The sequence below is a fragment of the Lutra lutra genome, chromosome 9 (genome assembly GCF_902655055.1).
Source record: "Lutra lutra chromosome 9, mLutLut1.2, whole genome shotgun sequence".
Classification (NCBI taxonomy): Eukaryota; Metazoa; Chordata; class Mammalia; order Carnivora; family Mustelidae; genus Lutra; species Lutra lutra.
This window is the reverse complement of record NC_062286.1, coordinates 119275287-119297067: the sequence shown is the minus strand read 5'-3', so window position 1 is coordinate 119297067 and position 21781 is coordinate 119275287. Positions and strand designations below refer to the sequence as shown.

General features: G+C 47.0%; 1 protein-coding gene across 3 annotated transcripts in view; it reads right to left on the bottom strand.

The window, feature by feature from the left end:
• Positions 1-21781, bottom strand: part of ZNF341 (zinc finger protein 341) — a 45589-nt gene that overhangs the window by 22686 nt on the left and 1122 nt on the right. For 2 of the 3 annotated variants that reach the window (XM_047745747.1, XM_047745746.1), the window contains exons 2-8: positions 17324-17434; positions 14709-14905; positions 12767-12916; positions 8253-8504; positions 3836-4031; positions 2723-2813; positions 1297-1490 (exon numbers count right to left, since the gene is read on the bottom strand). In XM_047745747.1, the coding sequence (XP_047601703.1) occupies positions 1297-1490; positions 2723-2813; positions 3836-4031; positions 8253-8504; positions 12767-12916; positions 14709-14905; positions 17324-17434 (1191 nt within the window). Of the gene's footprint in view, positions 1-1296; positions 1491-2722; positions 2814-3835; positions 4032-8252; positions 8505-12766; positions 12917-14708; positions 14906-17323; positions 17435-21781 lie in introns of those variants that run through there. The other variant, XM_047745748.1, reaches the window with a different exon arrangement.

Here is a 21781-nt window from a genome sequence, read left to right as displayed (position 1 = left end):
GTGGGCTATGCCCACCCGGGGGGACTCTACAGGAAGGGCTTAGGCCCTGGCCCTACACTGTCCAATACAGAGGCCACGAGCCACATATGGTGACTGAGAACTCAAAATCTGTGGCCAGTCCATATCTAGATAAGCTATACACATAAATAAACCCTGGATTTTGAAAACTTAGTATTAAAAAAGAATATAAAATGTTTCATTGATAATTTCCTTATATTATACACTAAGATGATATCAGGTTAGATAAAACATGATTAAAATTAATTTCACTTTTTTTAAGTATTGTTTTTATGTAGCTACTAGAAGGTTTTATTTTTCTTTAAAGATTTTATTTATTTATTTGACAGACAGAGATCACAAGTAGACAGAGAGGCAGGCAGAGAAAGAGGAGGAAGCAGGCTCCCTGCCGAGCAGAGAGGCTGACACGGGGCTCGATCCCAGGACCCTGGGATCATGACCTGAGCCAAAGGCAGAGGCTTTAACCCACTGAGCCACCCAGGCGCCCCATACTAGAAGGTTTTAAATTACATATGTTGCTCATATTATATTTTTGTTAATAGCACTGCTCAGGGCCTAGTAAGTCCTCACGCCCCATACAGAATAGGAACTAAACCAGTATCAGATCTGGGACATGATCATTAGCTCAGGGACAAGTGATGGCTCGGAAGGGAATCCTACAAAGTTTAAGGGGCCTTGGAGACCATCTGCCCAAGGAAGTCAAATAGGTTTCAATTTCAAGTCAACCGATAGTGACTGCCTACAGCAATATACTGAGAGTGATTCTGAGGCAGGATCCAGGCACAGCAAAAAGGCCAGGTGATGGATTAGTGTTGTCTTCTAGCGGTACAGTATTAAAGTAAGGCCAGGCTTACTGTACATTTGTTGTCCCTCCTTTCATGCTATGCTCCATTTTATTTTTCAAAACCCTACCCCTAAATGTGATGGTATTAGGAGGTGGGATTTTTTTTTTTTAATTTCTTTATTTATTTGACAGAGAGAAATCACAAGTAGGCAGAGAGGCAGGCAGAGAGAGAAGGGGAAGCAGGCTCGCCACTGAGCAGAGAGCCCGATGTGGGGCTCGATCCCAGGACCCTGGGATCATGACCTGAGCCAAAGGCAGAGGCTTTAACCCACTGAGCCACCCAGGCGCCCCATGCTATGCTCCATTTTATAAATAAAGTAGACTGAAGCCCAGAGAGGTCAAGGAGGTGGCCCAAGGTCACACAGCTGGGAATAGAACCCATGAAGCTTCAGAGGACAGGTATGGGCACGATGGCATTCCCCTCTTCGACCTACCTGTGTTTTCCTCATCCTCCTGCCTGCTGGGGTTGAGGGCCATGACCTGTACGGTCACAGAGTTGCGAGAGACAGTGCCACCGCTCCGCCCTGGAGGCCACACCTTATGAGTCTGCATGTGTTTCTTGACGTTAGATTTCTGGGCAAAGGCACGGCCACATGCAATGCACTGGAAGGGCTTCTCACCAGTGTGGCTGTGGGAAACAAAGCCCGTCAGGCCCCTCACGTAGGAACTGGGATGTGACCCCAGCAAAGGAGCTCACAGCCACCAAGAAAGTCCAGACAGAGCCTGCGGATGCCACTGGCCATCATTCTGACACCATGAGGACAAGTCACCAGACCAGAGGCAGAAAGACCCTGGGACCTTGGTGACATTTTGGAGTTGCTCAATCAACCAGCCCTGGAGCTGACCTTCTCTGTGAGCCCTGCCCATTCGGTGAGCTAAAATATTTCATAAATGTTTAAGCACTCTCAGAGAGGGATTTATTCTTTGAAGAAGAAATGGCACAGTCATAGCATAGCACTTGTACCATTATTTAATATTTTCCTTCAAATAAATCCACTTTTTTAAAACTTCAAATAATTTAAAAATTAAGCTTCCTGTTGTCATATGGAAAACCCCTGATCATAAAAACAAAGTAACCAAAAATGCAAGAATTTATAAAACAGTATTATTACGATCTATACAGCTGCATTGTCCAATAAGGTGGACCCAAGCCACATAGGACTATTTAAATTTAAATTCATTAAAATTAAATTAAATTAAAAATTCAGTTTCCTAGTCATACTGGCCTCATTTCAATGCTCAGCATCCGCATATGGTCAGCGGCTACCCTACTGGACAGTGACAATTTGGGTATTGCCATCACTGCAGAAAGTTCTATTGAGCAATAGTAGTGTAGTCTAGTGAGGTCTTTTTTTAATTTAACTTAATTTAAAAATTTTTTTTAATTTAAATTCAATTAATTAATATATAATGTATTACTGGTTTCAGAGTACAGGCCTGTTCAGGTCTTGATCTCAGGGTCGTGAGTTCGAGCCCCAACTGAGCTCTACTCGTAGTCATCTTTGCAGAGCATGGCACCCCCCAGGTCAGCCCTTTCTGCAGAAGTGAGGATTGAGGCATCCCTCGCCCCTGCAAAGACCCCACAGTTCAAGTACATTTCTCCCCCCACCCCGCAGGGCTCAGACCTTCTTCGCCGTAACGGGCAGGTCCCACAACTTTCACAGATCCCTCCTACTGCTCCTGAGACAGAAGAGGGAAAACCGACCTGACTTGGACAAAAGGTCTGAGAACCGTGACAGGATGGGTGGGGCCTTGGCCATCAGCCTGGCAAGGGGACTGAGCAGGGAGCCTTGCTTCTACTGTGGACGGTCCTCCAGCCAGGGCTGCCGAGGAGCCACCTGCCCCACCATGCCTGTGTACCTTCGGATGTGCTGCTGCAGGTCGAAGTTTTTGGTGAATGACTTGTCACAGTACGAGCACTTGAGTTTTTGAGGCTTGGGCTTCCCTGCAGCTGAAAAACAAGGTGGGGGATGGGTGGGGAACAGTGAGGCTGGGGGTATAATTGAGGGCAAAAAGAGCAGCCTCCAATCTCTCTACCCTTTGGACGTGGAGCCAGAAGGCCCGGGGCGGGGGGGGGTCTACATGCACAGACAGGCAGGGGAAGCAGCACAGAGCCTCTCACAGTGTCTGGAGGAGGAACACCCAGGAGATGCTCTGCCTAGAACAGAACCACCTCTGAAAGCCTCCCGTTGGCCTGTGGATAAAAATCCCAACTTGGTGCTGGGGCCTACAGGGCTATGCATCCTCTGCTTCCTGCCAACCTCATCATTCTCTCCATCCAGCTGCAGTGGACTCCTTGCTAACCTTGCAAGACCTAGGGTGATTGACATCTGTGCCCTCCCCCTCCACCACCAATTTCTAACACTGCCCCTGTCCCATCGCTAGAATCTCTGAAGGGGTCACAGACACCACTGCTTGCCTGATATCCACTGTCCCCCTTCTTCCCTCAAAAACCCCCAAATAATGGAAACATCAATATTCCCAGCTAAAAGAGACATTTCCCAACTTCCTTTGCAGCTAGATAGGGTCATATGACTAAGTTGTGATCAATGAGGTGAAAGCAAAAGCATCATGCAGAACTTCTGGAGGCTGGGAGATGCCCCTTTTATCCTTTTTACTGCCTGGAATATGAAACTGATGACTGGCACTCCAGCAGCTATCTTAGATGGTGAGGCACCCTGATAACAGAAGCTATGCCCTGGGGGTAGCAGAGCAGAAAGACAGAAGAAATGTAGGGACCCCATGACCACAGAAGCACACGATTTCCAAACTGCCTGCCACTGGCCTTGTTTTGCACAGGAGAAAAATAAAATTCAATCATTTTAAAGTCACTCTTACTTTGGACTTTCCACTACATACAACCATACTTCATCCTAGCCATCGTAAGAGGGAAGATCAGAACTAAGCAGCCTTATGGACAGGAGAAGGCTGAAGAAAGAGAGGAAAGACGCCCCTGGCAGGTAGCGGGCCCACCTTCTGGGAGTCCACTGGCACCTTTGGCCCGGCGGGTCTTCAGTGTTGGTGGGGAGTCAAAGGTGGCCACCGTGCCCCCAGTAGCGCTGGTCATGGGGGCAGCCGGGTTTGGTCCTTTCGGTTTGAATCCCTGTTTGCCAGGGCTGTACACTGGAGGGGTGGGGTATACTGGAGCCTCCACACACTGGTTTGGCACCTAGAAGGACAGCACAGTGAGGGAGGCCTGGGAAGGATAGAAAAGAACTAGACCAGCCAGGGGGACCCTCACTGTGGTGCTGGCTAAACTCAGCCAGGATCGCAATCCTAACCCCTCCATCTGGTTCAGTCAGCCCAGTCACTCCCAAGACCCTGCAGAACTTCATGGAGCCAGTAGGCTAGAAGCAGCTTTGGAGCCAGGCAGTCTGGGTTCAAATCTTGACTCTGTCACTTATCTAACTGATCTTGGAGAAGTCTTCTAACATCTCTCTGTAAAATGGGGCTAATCAGAGTACTCCTCTCCTTGGGTTGTAGTGAGGATCAAATGAGTTAACATGTGAAGAGCTCAGAAGGGTGCCTAGCATACAGTAAATGTTCAAGAAACATTAGCTGCTGTTATGGCATTATTGGTAGTAGTAGTTTGTTAGCAAAGGAGAACCAGGAAGTCAGAAGGGTCTGTATCCTCACCAGTAACCCCGCTTCCTAACTGACCCTGCCTAATGCCACACCAGCATCTCTCAACTGAGAATGGACCCTGAAGCCACAAAAAATTCATTCACACCAAATGAATTCTGAGCCACTCAAACCTCGTTAACACTAAGCTTACGCCATGACACCAGGGCATTGTGAAAATTTCATTAATTCAATGATTTACTCATCATTCATTGGTTTTTCCAGGCTGGCTTATCCAAAACTTCACTTCCTATCCTCCTCTGCTTTTTTCTTTTTCTTTATAGACTTATCATTATCTAATAAATTATGTGCTTTACTTACTTATCTATTATCTGCCTAGTTCCATGAAGGCAGGTGCTTTTGGTCCACTTTTGTTTACTGTTCCATCCCAAGCCTTGAGTCATCCTTGCCACAGAGTGGACATTCAATAAATATTTGCTGAACCAGTGAATTCATTTATATATTATAATATAATGAACATAAAAAAGGTATACTTGTTCATTCAGGTGATCAAAATATATTTGTCAGATATATTTGGTCTTCATCCACAGTTCCTGGAAATGCTTCAGAGCCATAAAAGTGAAATGGGTGTCTTATTATTTTTGTTTGTTTTATTTTTGATGAAAGTGACTTTTGGCCCTGATTCAAGGGCAGGCTGGTTGCCTAGAGGACCAACCATGTGCCTAATGGTTTGGAATGTTCAGTCCCATCCCCCAACCTCTGGGGAATGAGGAAGGGCAGCAGGTTCAACTAGCCACAGCCTATGACTTAATCATGATTATGTACTGAAACCTCCATAAGAAATCCAGAGGACTGGGTTTGGACAGCTTCCAGGTTGACGAACACATGGATGTGGGGTGAGTGGGACACAGAGCCTCCATGCCCCTTTCCCACACCTTACTCTATGTACCTCTGCATTGGGTTGTTGATCCCATATCCTTTATTATATCCTTTAATAAACTGGTAAATGTAAATGTTCCCGAATTCATGAGCTGCTCTAGCAAATTAACAGAACCTAAGGAGGAGGTTGCTGGAACCTCCAACCTGTGGCCTGTCCATCAAAAGCACAGGTAGCTTGCAACTGGCTAAAGTGGGGGTGAGGGCAATCTTGCAGGACTGAACCCTTAACCTGTGGGATCTGCTGTTATCTCTGGGTAGATAGCGTTAGAAATGAGTTGGAATTCTTGGACACTGTGCTGGTGTCTGAGAATTGCCTGGCATCGTGAGGGGGTGGTGGGAGTGGGACCTCACCCAATAATGGAATTGGGTCCAGGAACGAGAAGAGTTGCTATCGGTGGATGCATGTGTTGGGCATCTAATATGGCACCATCTGGTATGGTAGGTGCTTCTGCTAGATCTCGTCTGTTGGCCTTTGACACCATTCCTACACGTTCCATGTTCCGTGCTCTCCCCTGATAAGCACATTCTCAGACTCCCTTACCAGCAAGGTTCTGAGCACAAATTAGGCTCTGCCCACGAGAAGCACCTGCAAGAAATCTGGAAGGCAGAGAAAAGTAGAAACTGCTTTCCTCTGGCAGTGGAGGCGGGAGACAGGAAGGTGTGTGGTCCTAAATTTTGGATGGCTGGGGGTGCCTGGGTGGCTCAGTGGGTTAAAGCCTCTGCTTTCGACTCAGGTCATGATCCCAGGGTCCTGGGATCGAGCCCCACATCGGGTTCTCTGCTCAGCGGGGAGCCTGCTTCCCCCTCTCTCTCTGCCTGCCTCTCTGCCTACTTGTGATCTCTGTCTGTCAAAAAAAAAATCAAATAAAATCTTTAAAAAAATAATAATAATAATAATAAATTTTGGATGGCTGGCTGAACCTTCCATCCCCCTCCTGACCACCAGCCTCGAGGATGGCAGCACGGTGACAGAATCCTACAGCTTCCCCAGCTCTGGGCACAGCTGGAGTGTCCTGGTCCTCTGGGCCAAGCAACAACAGTGAATCTGAAAACCAGTGGCCTCTGCCAACTCTGCCCTCTGCTCCGTCTAGCCCTCCTGAAGCCACCTTTGTAAGCACCTGGCCTCCTGCGTTAAATCCCTTTGCCAGAAATGCCCAGAGTGGTCCCTATTTTCCTGACCGATACAGAACTCAATAAATATTACATGGACGAATTCACCCGTCATGCAAGTCATCACTGAGCAATTGCGTGACGGCCAGTGGGTTTGCTCTCTTTATCCTCAACAGCTCTGCAAGGGGAGTTCCCATTCCAGAGGCAGGGAGACTGAGGTCAGAGGGCCCTATTTCAGACACCTACTATAGATGCGCCACAGGCCAGGGACTCTGCTAGGGGCCAAGGATGCCAGATCAAAGACTCGGGCTCTGCCCTTGTCCACGCGGGAAATGAACAACAGCAGCTCCCCCTGGTCTGGCCCCCTCCGCCTACCAGGCCACCTCATCCCCTCAGCATTGCACTGACTTAATTTTTTTTTTTAACTCAACACAGGGAAGCTTGCTCTGTTCCCTCAGGCTAGGCTAAATCCCCTGTAGGCTCTCATAACATCATGCAATTGGTGGTGAGATCTCCCCACTGGTCTGGCTCTCCTTAGAGAGAACCATGCTCTCTAAACATGGAATGTCTGTATGGCCAGATTGTAAGGTGAGTGAGGGGTTAATGTGACCTCAAGTGCAGGCTCTTGGTGTCAGCACCGTGCCCCCTAGCACTGGCGTCGGGACAGGTTCTGAACCCCGAGCACCTTGAGCTTGTAGCAGGGAATGAGTATAGCACACAGGGTACACGCACCGGTTCTGTGGCTTCAATTCTCTATGCTTCCCAGTACCCGTGCCCTTTGCAGGGTGATTTTGCAGCCTTCCCCCAGCACACGTGGCATTGGCTTCCCTACTTCTTAAATCAGCTGGCCTACATTGGCCAACAGAAGAGAGCCGGTCACAAGCCTAAGCTCCAAGAGGCCACAGGCATTTCTGCTTGCATAACCGTGCCTCTCCTGCTGCTATGAGCACATGCCTGGCAAGCCCACTAGGGGATGAGGGGTGCCCTGGAGCAGGGCTGAGTTACCCAACTTGTCCCACCTACAGGCCATCCTATAGCAACTGACAGCTGCCATCTCTGCACACCTGGGAGAGCCCAGCCAAGGTCAGCAGAGTTGCCAAGCAAGCCACATAGGTTCAAGAACAATGAACACATTCTGCCATATATCACTGAGGTTCTGTGGAACTTCCTTCCACAGCCCTAGCTAACCCATACATCTAGCTTGTTAAAAAAATGTTAAGAGCCTGGGGCACCTGGGTGGCTCATCGGTTGGGCGTCCAACTCTTGATTTTGGCTTGGGTCATGATCTCAGGGGTCATGACATTGAGCCTTATGTTGGGCTTCTGCGCTCAGTGTGGAGTCTGCTTAAGATCCTCTCCCTCTGCCCCTCCCTCTGCTCTCCCTCTCTCTCTCTCTAAAAAAATAAATAAAATATTTAAAAATGTAAGAGATATTCACATAGATAATTTTTTGGAATCTTCTCCCTAAAACATTGGTGTTCTTGGAATGTTCTGAGCCCTCCCTGAGGGCAGCTTCTATTTCTGCTACAACCTCTACTTCATACCCCCTTCTCAAGGCTTGCATTCTACAGTTACAGGTATGATGGCTGGATTAAAGTCCTTCTCTCCCATGATGCGGATACCCCCCTGATCCGGTTCTGTCTCCCACAGTACCTCTGGCACCGTCTGGCACAGAGTTGGTGCTCAGGAAAGGTTCAGGTTACCCATGATAACCAGAACCAGTTTCTCTCCCTCCACCCCAAACCCTGAGCTCCGCTCACCTCCAGGGGTGGGTAAGGCTGCATTCCCAATGCCTGGATCTCCACCGTGCCACTCCCAGCCAGGGGCGCCGTGGCACTGTACACCTCCACCACGCCATTGCCACCAGGGTTGGGACGCCCAGGGGGCCCCAGGCTCTGGGGTGGGGGCGGTGGGGGCTGGGGTGGTGGGGGTGGAGGCAGTGGCGGAGGGGGTGGAGGAGGTGGTGGAGGCTGGGTGAGGTAGCTTGGTGCGGAATGCATGTTCAGGCTGCTCTGAAATCAGAAAAGAGAATTAAAGTGTCACACCCTCTTGATACCAGCTGTCTTGTTATCAGCCAGGAAGGATATTGGTCTTAGCCAATGACGTGGAAAGAAGAGCCCCTCACAAGGCAGCTCGGAGGACAGGGCTGATGGGAGGCATGGCAACAGAGTCATGAAGAACACCAAGGAAGCATCAGCCAGGTGCCATTACCCCTTTTCTCTAGGAAAGTCGACAAAAATGGCCCAGCTTGGACACCTGTGTTGATCTAATAGCCCCAGTGTTGCTGTCCTAGGAGGGCTTGCTTATGGGGCCCACTCTTGAGTGGCCTCTGAGATCCTGCCTTGTGAAAGATTGCCTAGGACCACTAAGGCTATTTTGCTCCCCTGGGGCACTGACCATTCTGTACCAGGTCACCTAGATCATTTGTATGGACAGTGTGATCTGGGGTGAACACCTCCTTTCCTTCTAAGAGTATGGAATTTTGGTCACTTTGGCACCTACATGACCAATCCCCAAGAAAAGCCCTGAGCCTCGAATCTTAGGTATGCTTTCTAGGCAGAAACATGCACACACATTGCTGCTCTCCTCTGCTGGAGGAAAAAGTGTTTTGGGCAATCTCTTCCCACTGCCCCAAGAAGAGGAACTTTAGAAACCCATGCCTCGATTCCTCCAGACTCCAGCCCATGTCTTTTTACTTTGCTGATCCTGCTGTGTATCCTTTGTCAGGAATAAACCACAGCCACCAGTACAACTATCCCGAGTCCTCAGAGTCTTTCTAGAGAGTGTGTGGGTGGCTGTGTGGGTGTGGCTGGCTGTGGACCCCTGAAATGCAGCCACTGACTTCTAGAAATTTCTTCCACAAAAATAAAATCAAACAGGTGGGCAAAGATATGTGTCCATGGACGGTTCTCTAGTAGTTTTTATAATGGCAAAAAATGGCAATGACCTACATGTCTGTTAATAGAAGCCTGGCTATGTAGGGAAGGGTCCATCCACACAATGGAATATTTTACAGTTATTAAAATGATCGTGATCATGGGTGCCTGGCTGGCTCAGCTGGTAGAGCATGCAACTCTCGATCTCTGGGTCATGAGTTCAAGGCTCACGTTGGGCGAAAAGCTTACTTTAAAAAAAAAAAAGGCCTGTGATCAGTATTTCATAAAGGATGTTCCCCTCAATTGCTGTTCCTTGGGTTCCACAGTCAAGCATGTTTGGGGAAAAATCTGGAGTGACAATAATCAAAAGTGTTTTACTCCAGGAAAAAAAAAAAAAAAAAAGGGAGAGGGCAAGGAAAGAAATTGAATGTCTCCACCCTGGGCTGGTTTGACCAAAGATTCTTTGTGTACTGGAACATCCGAAGGAGCCACTCTTCTGAGGAACATTTTTGGAAAATACTCATATAGAATTGTAGGCTCAGATAATGATTTTAAGCAAAAGGCAAAAATTAAAAAAAAAAAGCAAATTTCAGAACAGTGCATATTAACATGGTCCACTGATACAGCTATGTGTATTATAAATGTATTTATATATAAAGCTGTTCCTCAGGTCACCTGGGTGGCTCAGTTGGTTAAGCATCTGCCTTCCACTCAGGTCATGATCCCACGGTCCTGGGATTGAGTCCCATATCAGGCCCCTTGCTCAGCAGGGCACCTGCTTCTCCCTCTCCTCTGCTGCTCCCCCTGCTTGTGCTCTCTCTCCCTCTCTCTCTCTCTCTGACAAAAGAAATAAATAAAATCTTAAAAAAACACAAAAAACTGTTTCTCTATTTACATTTAAAGATCAGGGAAGCCAGACACCAAAATTCTAGCAGAGTTTTCTTTGGGGAGAGAGAGCATGGGTGGTTGATTAATTGATTGACTTCCCAACTTTTATTCTTTCTTTTTTGTTTTTAAAGATTTAATTTTTAAGTAATTTCTACACCCAATGTGGGGCTCAAACTCACAACCCTGTGATCAAGAGTCACGTGCTCTACCAACTGAGCCAGCCAGGTGCCCCCCCCAACTTTTATTCTTTTTTTTTTTTTTTAAAGAATTTATTTATGGGGCACCTGGGTGGCTCAGTGGGTTAAGCCTCTGCCTTCGGCTTGGGTCATGATCTCAGGGTCCTGGGATCGAGCCCCGCATACGGCTCTCTGCTCAGCGGGAAGCCTGCTTCCCTCTCTCTCTGCCTGCCTCTCTGTCTACTTGTGATCTCTGTCAAATGAATGAATGAATGAATTAATTAATTAATAAAAGAATTTATTTATTTATTTATGTGTGTGTCAGATAGAGAGCACAAGTAGGGGAAGTTGCAGGCAGAGGGAGAAGCAGGATCCCTGCTGAGCAGGGAGCCCCATGTGGGACTCAATCCCAGGACCTGGGATCATGACCTGAGCTGAAGGCAGGCGCTTAACTGCTTGAGCCACCCCGGAGTCCCTCCCCCAACTTTTATTCTGAAAAATCTCAAATCTTCAGAAAGACTGCCAAAAGTACAGAGATCAGGGGCCCATGGCTGGCTCAGTGAGTGCAGCATGTGGCTCTTGATCCCAGATTCATGAGTTCCAGCCCCACGTGGGCATAGAGATTAAACAAAACAAACAAAACAAAGAATACATTGATCAGTCTTACATTCCATCTAATTTACCAGTTGTTACCATTTGGCCTCATCTGCAAGGTGCACATACGGGTGTGTGCAGGCAGATAAATGTACATACACACAGGGTTATATTTGTGTTTCAGCAAGCCACGTGACAGCTGCAGACATTGTAACACTCTGTTCTTCAATACTGTATTCCATGTATCTCCTAAGAACAGGATCTTCTCCCATATAACCACAATTTGACAATAGCACTCAGGAAATTGCGTGTTGATATAATACTACTATCTAAAATATTCAAATTCCTCCTATTCTCATTTCCCCAAAGTGTCCCAATAATGCCTTTGGATTCTTTCCCCCAATCCAGGATCCAACCAAGAACTTCATATTGCCAAGGGAAGGGCAGGCAAAATGGGTGAAGGGAAGCAGGAAATACAGGTGGAAAAGAAAAACAAAAAAACCTCACACGTTGTAGTCGGTTGCCATGTCTCTCTAATTTCCAGAGTAATTAAACTTTGTTCTTACTTTTCTATTGTGTATTTTCTAACATTTTCCAATGGGTATGGAACACTTTTGTTAAGAAGTTAGGAGGGGGCACCTGGGTGGCTCAGTTGGTAAGGCATCGGACTCCTGATTTCGGCTCAGGTGATGATCTCAGGGTCATGGGACTGAGTCTCACATGGGGCTCTGTGCTCAGTGGGGAGTCTGCTTGAGATTCTCTCTCTCCCTCTCCCTCTGCCCCTCCTCTCCTCACCCTCACTCCCTGTGCACACACCTGTGCTCACTCTCTCAAATAATCTTTTAAAAATTTTTTAAAAAATTGTCAGAGTAAAGCTCTTTTTTAAAATTTTTTTTAAATTTTAGATTTTTTAAATTTTAATTTTAAATTTTTTTAAGTTTTATTTATTTATTTGACAGAGAAAGAGAGGCCACAAGTGGGCAGACAGGCCGGGGGGTCGGGGTGGGGGAGAAGCAGGCTCCCCACTGAGCAGAGAGCCTGATGCGGGGCTCGATCCCAGGACCCTGAGATCATGACCTGAGCCGAAGGCAGAGGCTTAACCCACTGGGCCACCCAGGCACCCTTACATCTTTTTATCTTTAAGATTTTATTTATTTGAGACAGAGAGAGTACAAGAGGGGGTAGGGTCAGAGGGAGAAGCAGACTCCCCACTGAGCAGGGAACCCAATCCAGAACTTAATCCTGGGACTCCAGGATCATGACCTGAGCTGAAGGCAGTCTTTTAACCAACTGAGCCACCCAGGTGCCCAAATAAATAAATCTTAAAAAAAAAAAAAAAAAAAAAAAAAAGGAATAAAAATAGGAGGGTGTCTGGCTGGCTCAGTCAGTATACATGTGCCTCTTGATCTTGAGGTTGTGGGGTCATGAGTTCAAGTCCCATGTTGGGCATGGAGACTGCTTATTTAAAAAAAAAAAAAAGAAGAAGAAGAAGAAGAGGAGTAAAAATAGGAGTCAAAATAGCCAGACTATGGCTATGAAAACCCAAAGTAATGTTCTAGGTCTCAACTAAAGTGACATCTTCCCTCCCCACAGCAGCACAGGCCAAGGGGAGACTGACAGTCCCTCTTCAGCATGAGAGAGCTGAGGCCATCCACTCTTCTTTCTACAAGGCTCCAAATTCACGGCGGGCAACATACAGGCCTGGAGTCAAGACCCTACGAGAAGCCGGTCCCCTCTTACCTGCACAGGCGGGGGGCCCTGGGACATGGGCTGGTCCAAGGACGTGAAGGCCGACATGGCAGACATGAGCACGTCATCACTCACCAAGATGTTCCCCTGCACCAGGGTCTGGATCAGCGGGGATGGGGGCACGGTAATGTACGTGGAGATCTGTGTAGTGTGAAAGAGAGAGAGAGAGAAGGGAAGAGAAGAAAAGGGGAGAGAAGACAAAGGATATATCTGAGGCTTTGGAAGGAAACAGGGCATGATGAAAAGGCTTGGGCTCTGGAATCCCACAGACCTGTGTTTCATATCCACCTCGGCTTCTCCCTGCTGTATGACCCTGGGCAAGTCACTCCACCTTTCAGAACTTCCATTTCCTTATCTATGAAATGAGAGTAAGTCACAACTCTCTGTAAGACAAATACCCCCTAATACTTTCTGGTATCTCTCCTAGAGTAACACTCATACATGTCTACCAGGAGTCCATAAACAACAGTGTCCTGTGTAGTTTTATTTCTAATAGCGAATAACTAGAAAGAACCTCAGTGTCCATCAAAGGGTAAACAGAGTAAAAAAGGCAACATAGTCATAGCTTGGAATACTACACAGCAGACAAAAGGTATTGCACGAGAAACCAAATTATACAATAACATGCAGATTGTATTTTCTTACTTAAAAAATTCTAAAACAATAGCTCCGTATCACTTATGTGGGAATCACCATGCTCTGTGTTAAGAGAGGTCTGTGGCAGCCTGAGAAGTATCAGTGTACAGGTCCTATGGCTCTGGGGTAAATGCTTTTATTCTGACAGCGGGAATTTGTCTATACAATGGAAAGAGATAATGTTTTAAAGGAATGAGCAGACAAGAGGCAGCCAGAAGGAAACCTGACACCTTGACCTAGCGTCCTGAGATGTGTCCAGCCTCCATTACGGGGATGCTTTAATCCCTCTAAGAGCCCTTGACCCAGGGTGTCTCTGCTTTCCCCTGACCTCCAGACTTGCGGATCTGTCTGCGTCTTCACTCCCTCCACTCAAAGAATGATGGATATCTCAAATCCGGCATGACCAGTGGACTCCTGACATCCCCCCACCAAATCTTATTGATGTTTTCCCCACTTCGGGAAATGGCAACTTCATCTCTGCAGTGGATCCCCCTCGACTCCTTCTGATCTCACACCTCACATCCAACCCATCCACAAGCTTTACCGGCTCCACCTTCAGAACATTTCCAAAATCTCATCCCTTCTCCTCACCTCCACTGCCACCATCCCAGTCAAGCCACCACCACCAGATTGGTACAACAGGTCCCTAAATTTCCTGGGTTTCTCTCTTGACTTTCACCAAAATCCATTCACTATACAGCAGCCAGAGTAATATAGTTTAAGTGTAAATCAGACTATGTTCATCTTCTGTTCAAAACCTTCCAAAGGCTCCCATCTCACTCAGAGTAAAAGCCCACGAAACCCACGTTTGTCAGGATTCCCCCTGTTCCCTGTCTGACCTTATCATCTCCTGCTCTCCTCCTCACTCACTCAGCTCCAGCCATGCTCACCTCCTTGCTGGTCCCGGAATAAACCCAGCACACTCCCACCCCAGGGCCTTTGCATTTGCAGATCCCTTCTCCTGAAATACTCTTCCCCAAACTAGCAGCATGACTCATTCCCTCATCACCTTAGGTCTCTCCTCATATGTCACCTCTTCACAGAGCTCTTCCCCAAGTACCATCTACAAAATGGCAAAACCTCCCATCCCTGTCTCGGCATCCCCATCTCTCTGTACTTAACATCCTAAAAAAAAGTCTGTCTTTCCGTATGTGTTTGGTACTATCTCACCCACCTCCATAAGGTCAGTGATTTGGAACATTTGTCCATCACGGTGCCCAAACAGTGCCTGACGCAGAGTGCAAGCTCAAAAAAGACTTGAATGAATGAATGAACGAACACACAAACAAATGTATACCTGGCGATTGGCAGGAGGCGGGGCCTGCTGGACAGCTGCAGGGGCTGCCGAAGGGGTGTAGATGCTGTTGGTGGCCAATGAGACGGTGGCCAGGGGCGGGGCATTCCCCTGGCACTGTTCCCGCTTGTGGGTCATAAATGCTGGCAGTGAGTTGAATGACTTCTTACACTTTCCACAGAGAAAGACATCCTCATCATCTAGGGGTCACACCCACACGAACAGAGGGAGAGGAACAATGATGAAAAGCAAGATAAATGAGAGGGCACCACAGTGAGAGACAGGAGAAAACCTGTGGCTAGACCACAAGCATGCCAACTTAACAGAAATCTGTGACTCAGCGTGCGTGTGTCTACTGCCAACTTTGTGCTTCCAAAGGAGATTTCAAAACCACGTAGGCTCCTACAGGAATATCCAGTCATGTCTACCCAGGTATTGAAAAATTATGAATCAGGAAACAGTAGAATGGGTGTGCTTCAAAGCTGAGAAATTTTGGAATCTTTATCCCACCTGAATTGTTCATCAGTCCCCAAACGGGCTACATGACCTTCTATGTTTTGGCATCCCCTGCTCCCTCTGCAGGCTTCTTCTCTCAGAGGAACTCAGGCCGCAAGACTCTGCTCAGATGTCACCTCCTTCAGGAAGCCTTCCTAAAGCTAGTTGCCACAGTTCCTTCCTCTGGGTGCGTCGTTCATATCATACTTCTTCCCAGTACCATCAGACTGTGAATCCCCCAAAAGGGAGGAAATAAGTCTTACTTATTGCCATAACTGCAGTATCTCCTGGGTACGTAGGAGCCCCTCAATGGGTATTTGCTGAATGAGTGAAAAACTCAATGATTAGCTATAGCTGATACCACCCACTGAGGGTGGCCATGGTAGACCACACCATGTACTGTGCCAAGCACTTGACACATTGTGGCAGGAATGTCTACTTGTTGGGGTCCCTCGGTGGCTCAGTTGGTTAAGCATCTGTCTTTGGCTTGGGTCCTGATCCCAGGGTCCTTAGATCAAGCCCCACATCGGGCTCCCTGTTCAGCGGGAAACCTGCTTCTCCCTCTCCCATGCCCCCTGCTTGTGTTCCCTCTCTCACTATATCTCTCTCGGTCAAATAAGTAAATAAAATCTTAAAAAAAAAAAAAAAAAAAGAAACGTCTACTTGTTATTCAACAGCCACTCTTCCTTCTTAGACAGTAATAGTGGGAAACATGACCATCTAACTAAAGACTCTATCTCCCAGCCTTCTTTGCAGCTAGACATCATGTGACTGAATTCTAACCAATAGGACAAGAGCAAAAGTATACTGTCTATGCAACTTTCTTTTAAAGGAAGGCATATAGGGATGCCTGGGTGGCTCAGTCAGTTACGCATCTGCCTTTGGCTGGACTCATGATCCCAAAATGCTGGGATCAAGTCCCACATCGGGCTCCTTGCTTGGCGGGGAGTCTGCTTCTCTCTCTGCCTCTTCCTGCCACTCCCCAGGCTCATGCTCTCTCGCTCTCTCTGACAAATAAGTATATAAAATATTAAAAAAAAAAAAAAAGGCATATGGGGCACCTGGGTGGCTCAGCCGGTTAAGCTTTTGCCCTTGGCTTGGGTCATGATCCTGGGGTCCTGGGATGGAGCCCCACACTGGGCTCCCTGCTCAGCAGGGAGTCTGCTTCCCCCTCTGCCCCTCACCACACTTGTACTTGCTCTCCCTCTCTCAAATAAATAAATAAATTCTTTTAAAATAACAAAATAAAAAATAAAAGGAAGGAGTATGACTTCTACTTTGTTCTTTCTTCCCTTCGTGTTGGCTAGAATGTGGAAATGAAAGTGGAAAGCTCGAGTAGCCAACCTGGACAGCAGGTAGAGGGCAACAGAACCTTAAGAAAGAAAGGGTCTGAGTCTTACCACACCCACCCCAAATGAACATCAGGACTTCGTGTAAGAGAGAAATAAGCATTCATCTCTACAAACCACAAGAAACTTGTGTTCCTTATTTACAAAACAACTGAAAGTGAGTCCCAAGCATCCTCACAAGGTCTCTAAGAGGTTAAGACTATTATCCTCATTTTACAGATGTAGAAACTGAGGCACAGAGAAGTTTACTTACTTGCCCAAGGTCACAGAGCCAGGAACTACGGGAATAAGGATTCAAACCCAGGTGGGTATCTCTCTGTGCCCAGAATTGCTCCCAAGTGTTCAAAAATGTTTGTGGAATGAATAAATGAACACACAGACTCACACAGGGCTCTAAAGTTCCTTATCTTCTCTGTGTCTCAGGGGCCTGGCCTGGAAATTGGAGATTCATGTTCAGCCTGCTCTTTCCATAGAGGAGAGGTTGAGAAATAACTTTCTGGTCAAAGGTGCAAGCATTACTAAGCTCCTAGCCATTCCCTATGTCATGAGCCTCATGTTCACTAAGTGATTGAGAAAGTGCGTCCTCATTGCCAAGAAGAAACAAGCATGAGCCTGAAAACCCAGGCTGGGAGGAAGGGGAGAGGGTTCAGACACCAGATGGTACCCTGGGCACCCCAGTAGGCAATTCACTCCCATACCCCCCTCATGAGCCCCATCTGCTTTTCACAGGAAGCTACCCACCCTTCCCACTGGTGAACCTGCCCAGATACTTACCCAGTGGCTGGATAGCAGGAGGTGCATTGACACTCTGGCCTGTTGGATCAGGGACTGCTCCTTGGCCGTCCAACAATGACTGGACGGCCAGGACGGTCTGATTGTCCATTCCTGAAAAAAGAAATGGAGTCTCTGACTTCCCCTTCACGAGCCAGACCCAAAGCAAGCCCTCTGTGGCAAAGACGGCTGGCTGTGCCCCAATATACATTCTCTCCTACTTCCACTGCAATAGAACCCAAGATTTTTGGCTGAAAATATGGCCCCACGATAAAGATTACATTTCCCAGCTACCCTTGCAGCTAGGGACTGTCTAAATTCTGGACAATGGGGGAAGAAAGGTGTTCTATGGCAGTACCTGGGAAGTTATTTTAAAACTGCCTGGTACGGGATGCCCTTTTTTTGCCCTATCCTCCACCCTGCTTCCTACAATGAGAATATGATCATGGGAAGTCTAGCCACCACCCCAGATCGTAAACCTAAGAGCCATACCCTAGGGATTGCAGGGCACAATCTGGAAAGGTCCTGGGCCTCTGAGAACCTTGTAGAACACAGCTACCCTTGGAGCTTTGGACTGTCTTCCTCTGGTCTCCCATATGAGAGAAATAAACTTCTACCTTGTTTAAACCACTGCTAGATTGGGCTTCTCTCTTCCTCAGGGAACAGTCTGATCCTAAATCATAAGCCCATCCGCAAATCACGTTACCGAGTCTTCCCCATCCTACCCCACAAATTTGTTTGCTCTTGGGTGTCCCTGCTTCCCTTGTTTTCCAATGTGTATTTCTCCTTTCAGCTCCTCAGTAAACAGTGTAATCGAATTTATGGTCAGGACACCCGTGGGAAGCTGAGTACTTCCATGTTTTCCAGTCAGCTGTCACTACTGCTGAGGTTCATAGTAGTACACTGCCTAGCCATGTCACCAGCTGGAGGACGGGCCTCCTCACATCTAAGTGGCCACCAAACCACACTGCCTCCCTCCCAAAAAACCCAGAGGGTGCCTCCTTCTCTCCGTCCCCACAGCCAACGCTCTGCTTCCAACCTCTTCCAACCTTTTACCTGGACACCTGCTCCAGCTTCCAAAAGTAATGCAAATTAGAACTATTAGCTGCCACAGCCAAAGTGAATTCATATTTTCTCTTATCACAATGCATGTTGTGTCTCTCCTGAGGCCAGCACCTCCCTCCAACCCCTCCTGCTTCCTCAGAAAACACTCTCCACAGCAAATGGTCCCTTTCTTCACAGTATATCTGCAACCTCCCCTTCCCATCAACAGCTACACAAGCTCAGGTCTCTCTAGAATGCTCTCTCTTGAACCCACATTCCTATCTCTCCTCCCTTCAACACCAATCATCCTCCCACCTCCTCTATCCACCTCTCAATCTTCCTCTACCCACTTCATGGGCTTAAGCTCCCACCATTCCACCAAAATCACCAAAGAAATCTGGCAGCATCAGAGATTCCTTCCTGAGACACTCCCCTGGCTCTAGGATACCTCCCTCCTGGGTCTTCTTCCACCTCTCTGCTCACTCCTTCACAACTTGCTCTGCTCTCTTCTGTCCAAATCTCTTCTAGGGCCACCTGGGTGGCTCAGTGGCCTCTGCCTTTGACTCAGGTCATGATCCCAGGGTCCTGGGATCAAGTCCCACATCTGGCTCTCTGCTCAGCAGAGAGCCTGCTTCCTCCTCTCTCTCTGCCTGCCTCTCTGCCTACTTGTGATCTCTGTCTGTCAAATCAATAAATAAAATCTTTAAAACAAAATAAATCTCTTCTAAATGTTTCTGTTTTGAAAGGTTCCTTCAGTCTGGATTCTCTCTCTTCTCCCTGGGCAGACTCACTTACCTCCCATCTAATTCTCCCCAATATGGAGTCCCAAACTTGGGGTTTGCTCCCCTGGATGAGCTTCAGTAAGTCTCCAACTATTTTAGGCAAAATTGTGAGTCATTAAGCATTTGTATGCAAATCTGTACATGAGCATTCACAGCAGTTTTATTCATAATAGTAAAAAACTGGAAACAATTCAGATGTTCTTCAATGGGTGAATAATTATACTGTGGTACATCCATACCTTGGAATACAACTCAGTAATAAAAAGGAATGAAATAGGGTCGCCTGGGTGGCTCAGTGGGTTAAAGCCTCTGCCTTCGGCTCAGGTCATGATCCCAGGGTCCTGGGATCGAGCCCCACATTGGGCTCTCTGCCAGCAGGGAGCCTGCTTCCTCCTCTCTCTCTGCCTGCCTCTCTGCCTACTTGTGATCTCTGTCAAATAAATAAAATCTTAAAAAATAAAATAAAATTAAAATAAAAATAAATAAATAAATAAAAAGGAATGAAATACTGATAGGCATAATAACTTGGGTGAATCTTAGGGAATTATGATAAGTGGGAAAAAAGCCAATTTCAAAGCTCATATACTATATGATTCCATTTATATGACATTCTTGAAATGACAAAATTTTAGAACTGGAGGTCGGATTAGTGGTTGACAGACACCAAGGATGATGGGGAGTGGGGAAGGAGGTGGGTTTGGCTATCAAAGGGCAACGTTTTATGGTGATGTAACTGTTCAATATGTTGTAATATAAAATAGTCTTGCATGTTACATTGAAGAAAACTAGGTAAAGGGTATATAGGAATCTACAGAAAAAACCCCACAATGATTTCAAAATAAAAAATTTGATTCAAGGGGCACCTCAGTGGCTCAGTGGGTTAAGCGCCTGCCTTTGGCTCAGGTCATGATCCCTGGGATCCCTGGGACCTGGGCTCAGGTCCTGGGATCAAGCCCCACATAGGGCTCTCTGCTTAGGAAGGAGCTCGCTTCTCCCTCTCTCTCTGCCTGCCACTCCTCCTACTTGTGCACATTCTTTCTCTTTGTGAAATAAAATCTTAAAAAAAATTTTTTTTTAAATTTTGATTCGAAAAAATACTGTCTGTCAAAACTATGGAAACAATCAGAAGAACAGTGATTCCCAGGGGTTTTGTTGGGGGGGGGGGTGGCTATGAAGAGACAGAACAGAGAGGATTTTTAGAGCAGTGAAAATACTCTGTGATGATATTGTAATGATGGATATCTGTCACTGCACATTTGTCCAAGAGAATGTGCAACACGCACAGTGAACATAAAGAAAAGCCATTGATTTTGGATGATTATGGTGTGTCAGTGTAGAGTCATCCTTGGTACCAAATGTACCATCTGGGCGAATTATGTTGCTAATGGGGGAGGCTAGTCACATGTGAGTTCAGAGGCTCTTCAGGAAATCTCTATACCTTCCTTTCAACTTTGTTATCAACCTAAAGCTGCTAAAACTAAAAAATAGTCTTTTAAAAAAGGCTGCCTGTCTAAAACTGAGATCCAGCGAAGTGTGTCACCCTCACTGCTCAGTTTTACCTCTTCCAGTAATTCTCATCAACAAGAGGCACCAATGTCCACCCAACCAGAGTCCCTAGGGCACCCCTTTACTCTTTCCCCAACCTCTTCTCATTTCTAGTCCTTCAGCAGCAAGTCTAGCCTATTCTGTCCCCACATTGCCTCTCTTCAGATCTACTTTCCTCCTTCCTGTAGCTGTCCCCCTGGCCCAGGCCACCACTGGTTCTCAGCAGGACAACTGCAGCTACTTCCCTCACCTCCCCGCTGCCACTCTGGCCCCCTCCAGTGCGTCCTCAGAGCAGCCGGAGTGAACTTTATAAAACATACATCAGATTGTTCTGCTCCCCTGCTGAAAACCCTTTCTCAGCTCCACAGTGATTGCAAGATAAAGTTCACAAGTCTCAGCTCTAACTCCTCACTCACATGAACTTCTGTGAATTCTAGAAGACCTCTCTTCCCCCAGGGCTTTGCAAATGCAGATCCTACTACCTGGGTCATCTCTCTGGGTCCTCACAGTTCCGCTGTCCTTGCCCTAGCAGAGCATGCATGTCACTGTTCTAGGAACTGGTTTTTCTTCTAATTTCCTCATCACTCAATACATGAACACATTCTTTTAGTAAAAATTCAAACGTGGAGGACATCCATGGAAGCTAAAGAGAAAGTAGGCCTCACCCTATTCTATTGGTCTTCCAGAGGTTAAGTACACTGACCCTGTCCCTCCACATCTGTCACCCTAAAAGCTGGCACTAAAAGCCAGCTAAGGTAATCTTCTTTTATAGTATACCTTTTCTGTAACTGTATAATTTTAATAGTTGTTTGTTCTATAATTTCTATATGCCTCCCTCCACTCATGTGCCCCCTGCCCAACTGTGGGGCAGGAATTGTGTCTGGCTCAGTAAGTATTCCTGAGATTGAAATTCTCCCCCCAGTGGCGTGGGGTGGGGGGTTCTCACCTATTTCATGGTGAGAACTCCGATCCTCCAAAAAGTGAAGGGACATGGCTGAGATGTCCTATGGGTGTCAAGTCTCAGCAACATTCTACTAGTCTGACCAACTTTCAGTCTTCTGATTTATCACACCCCTCTAAGAGCATTCTC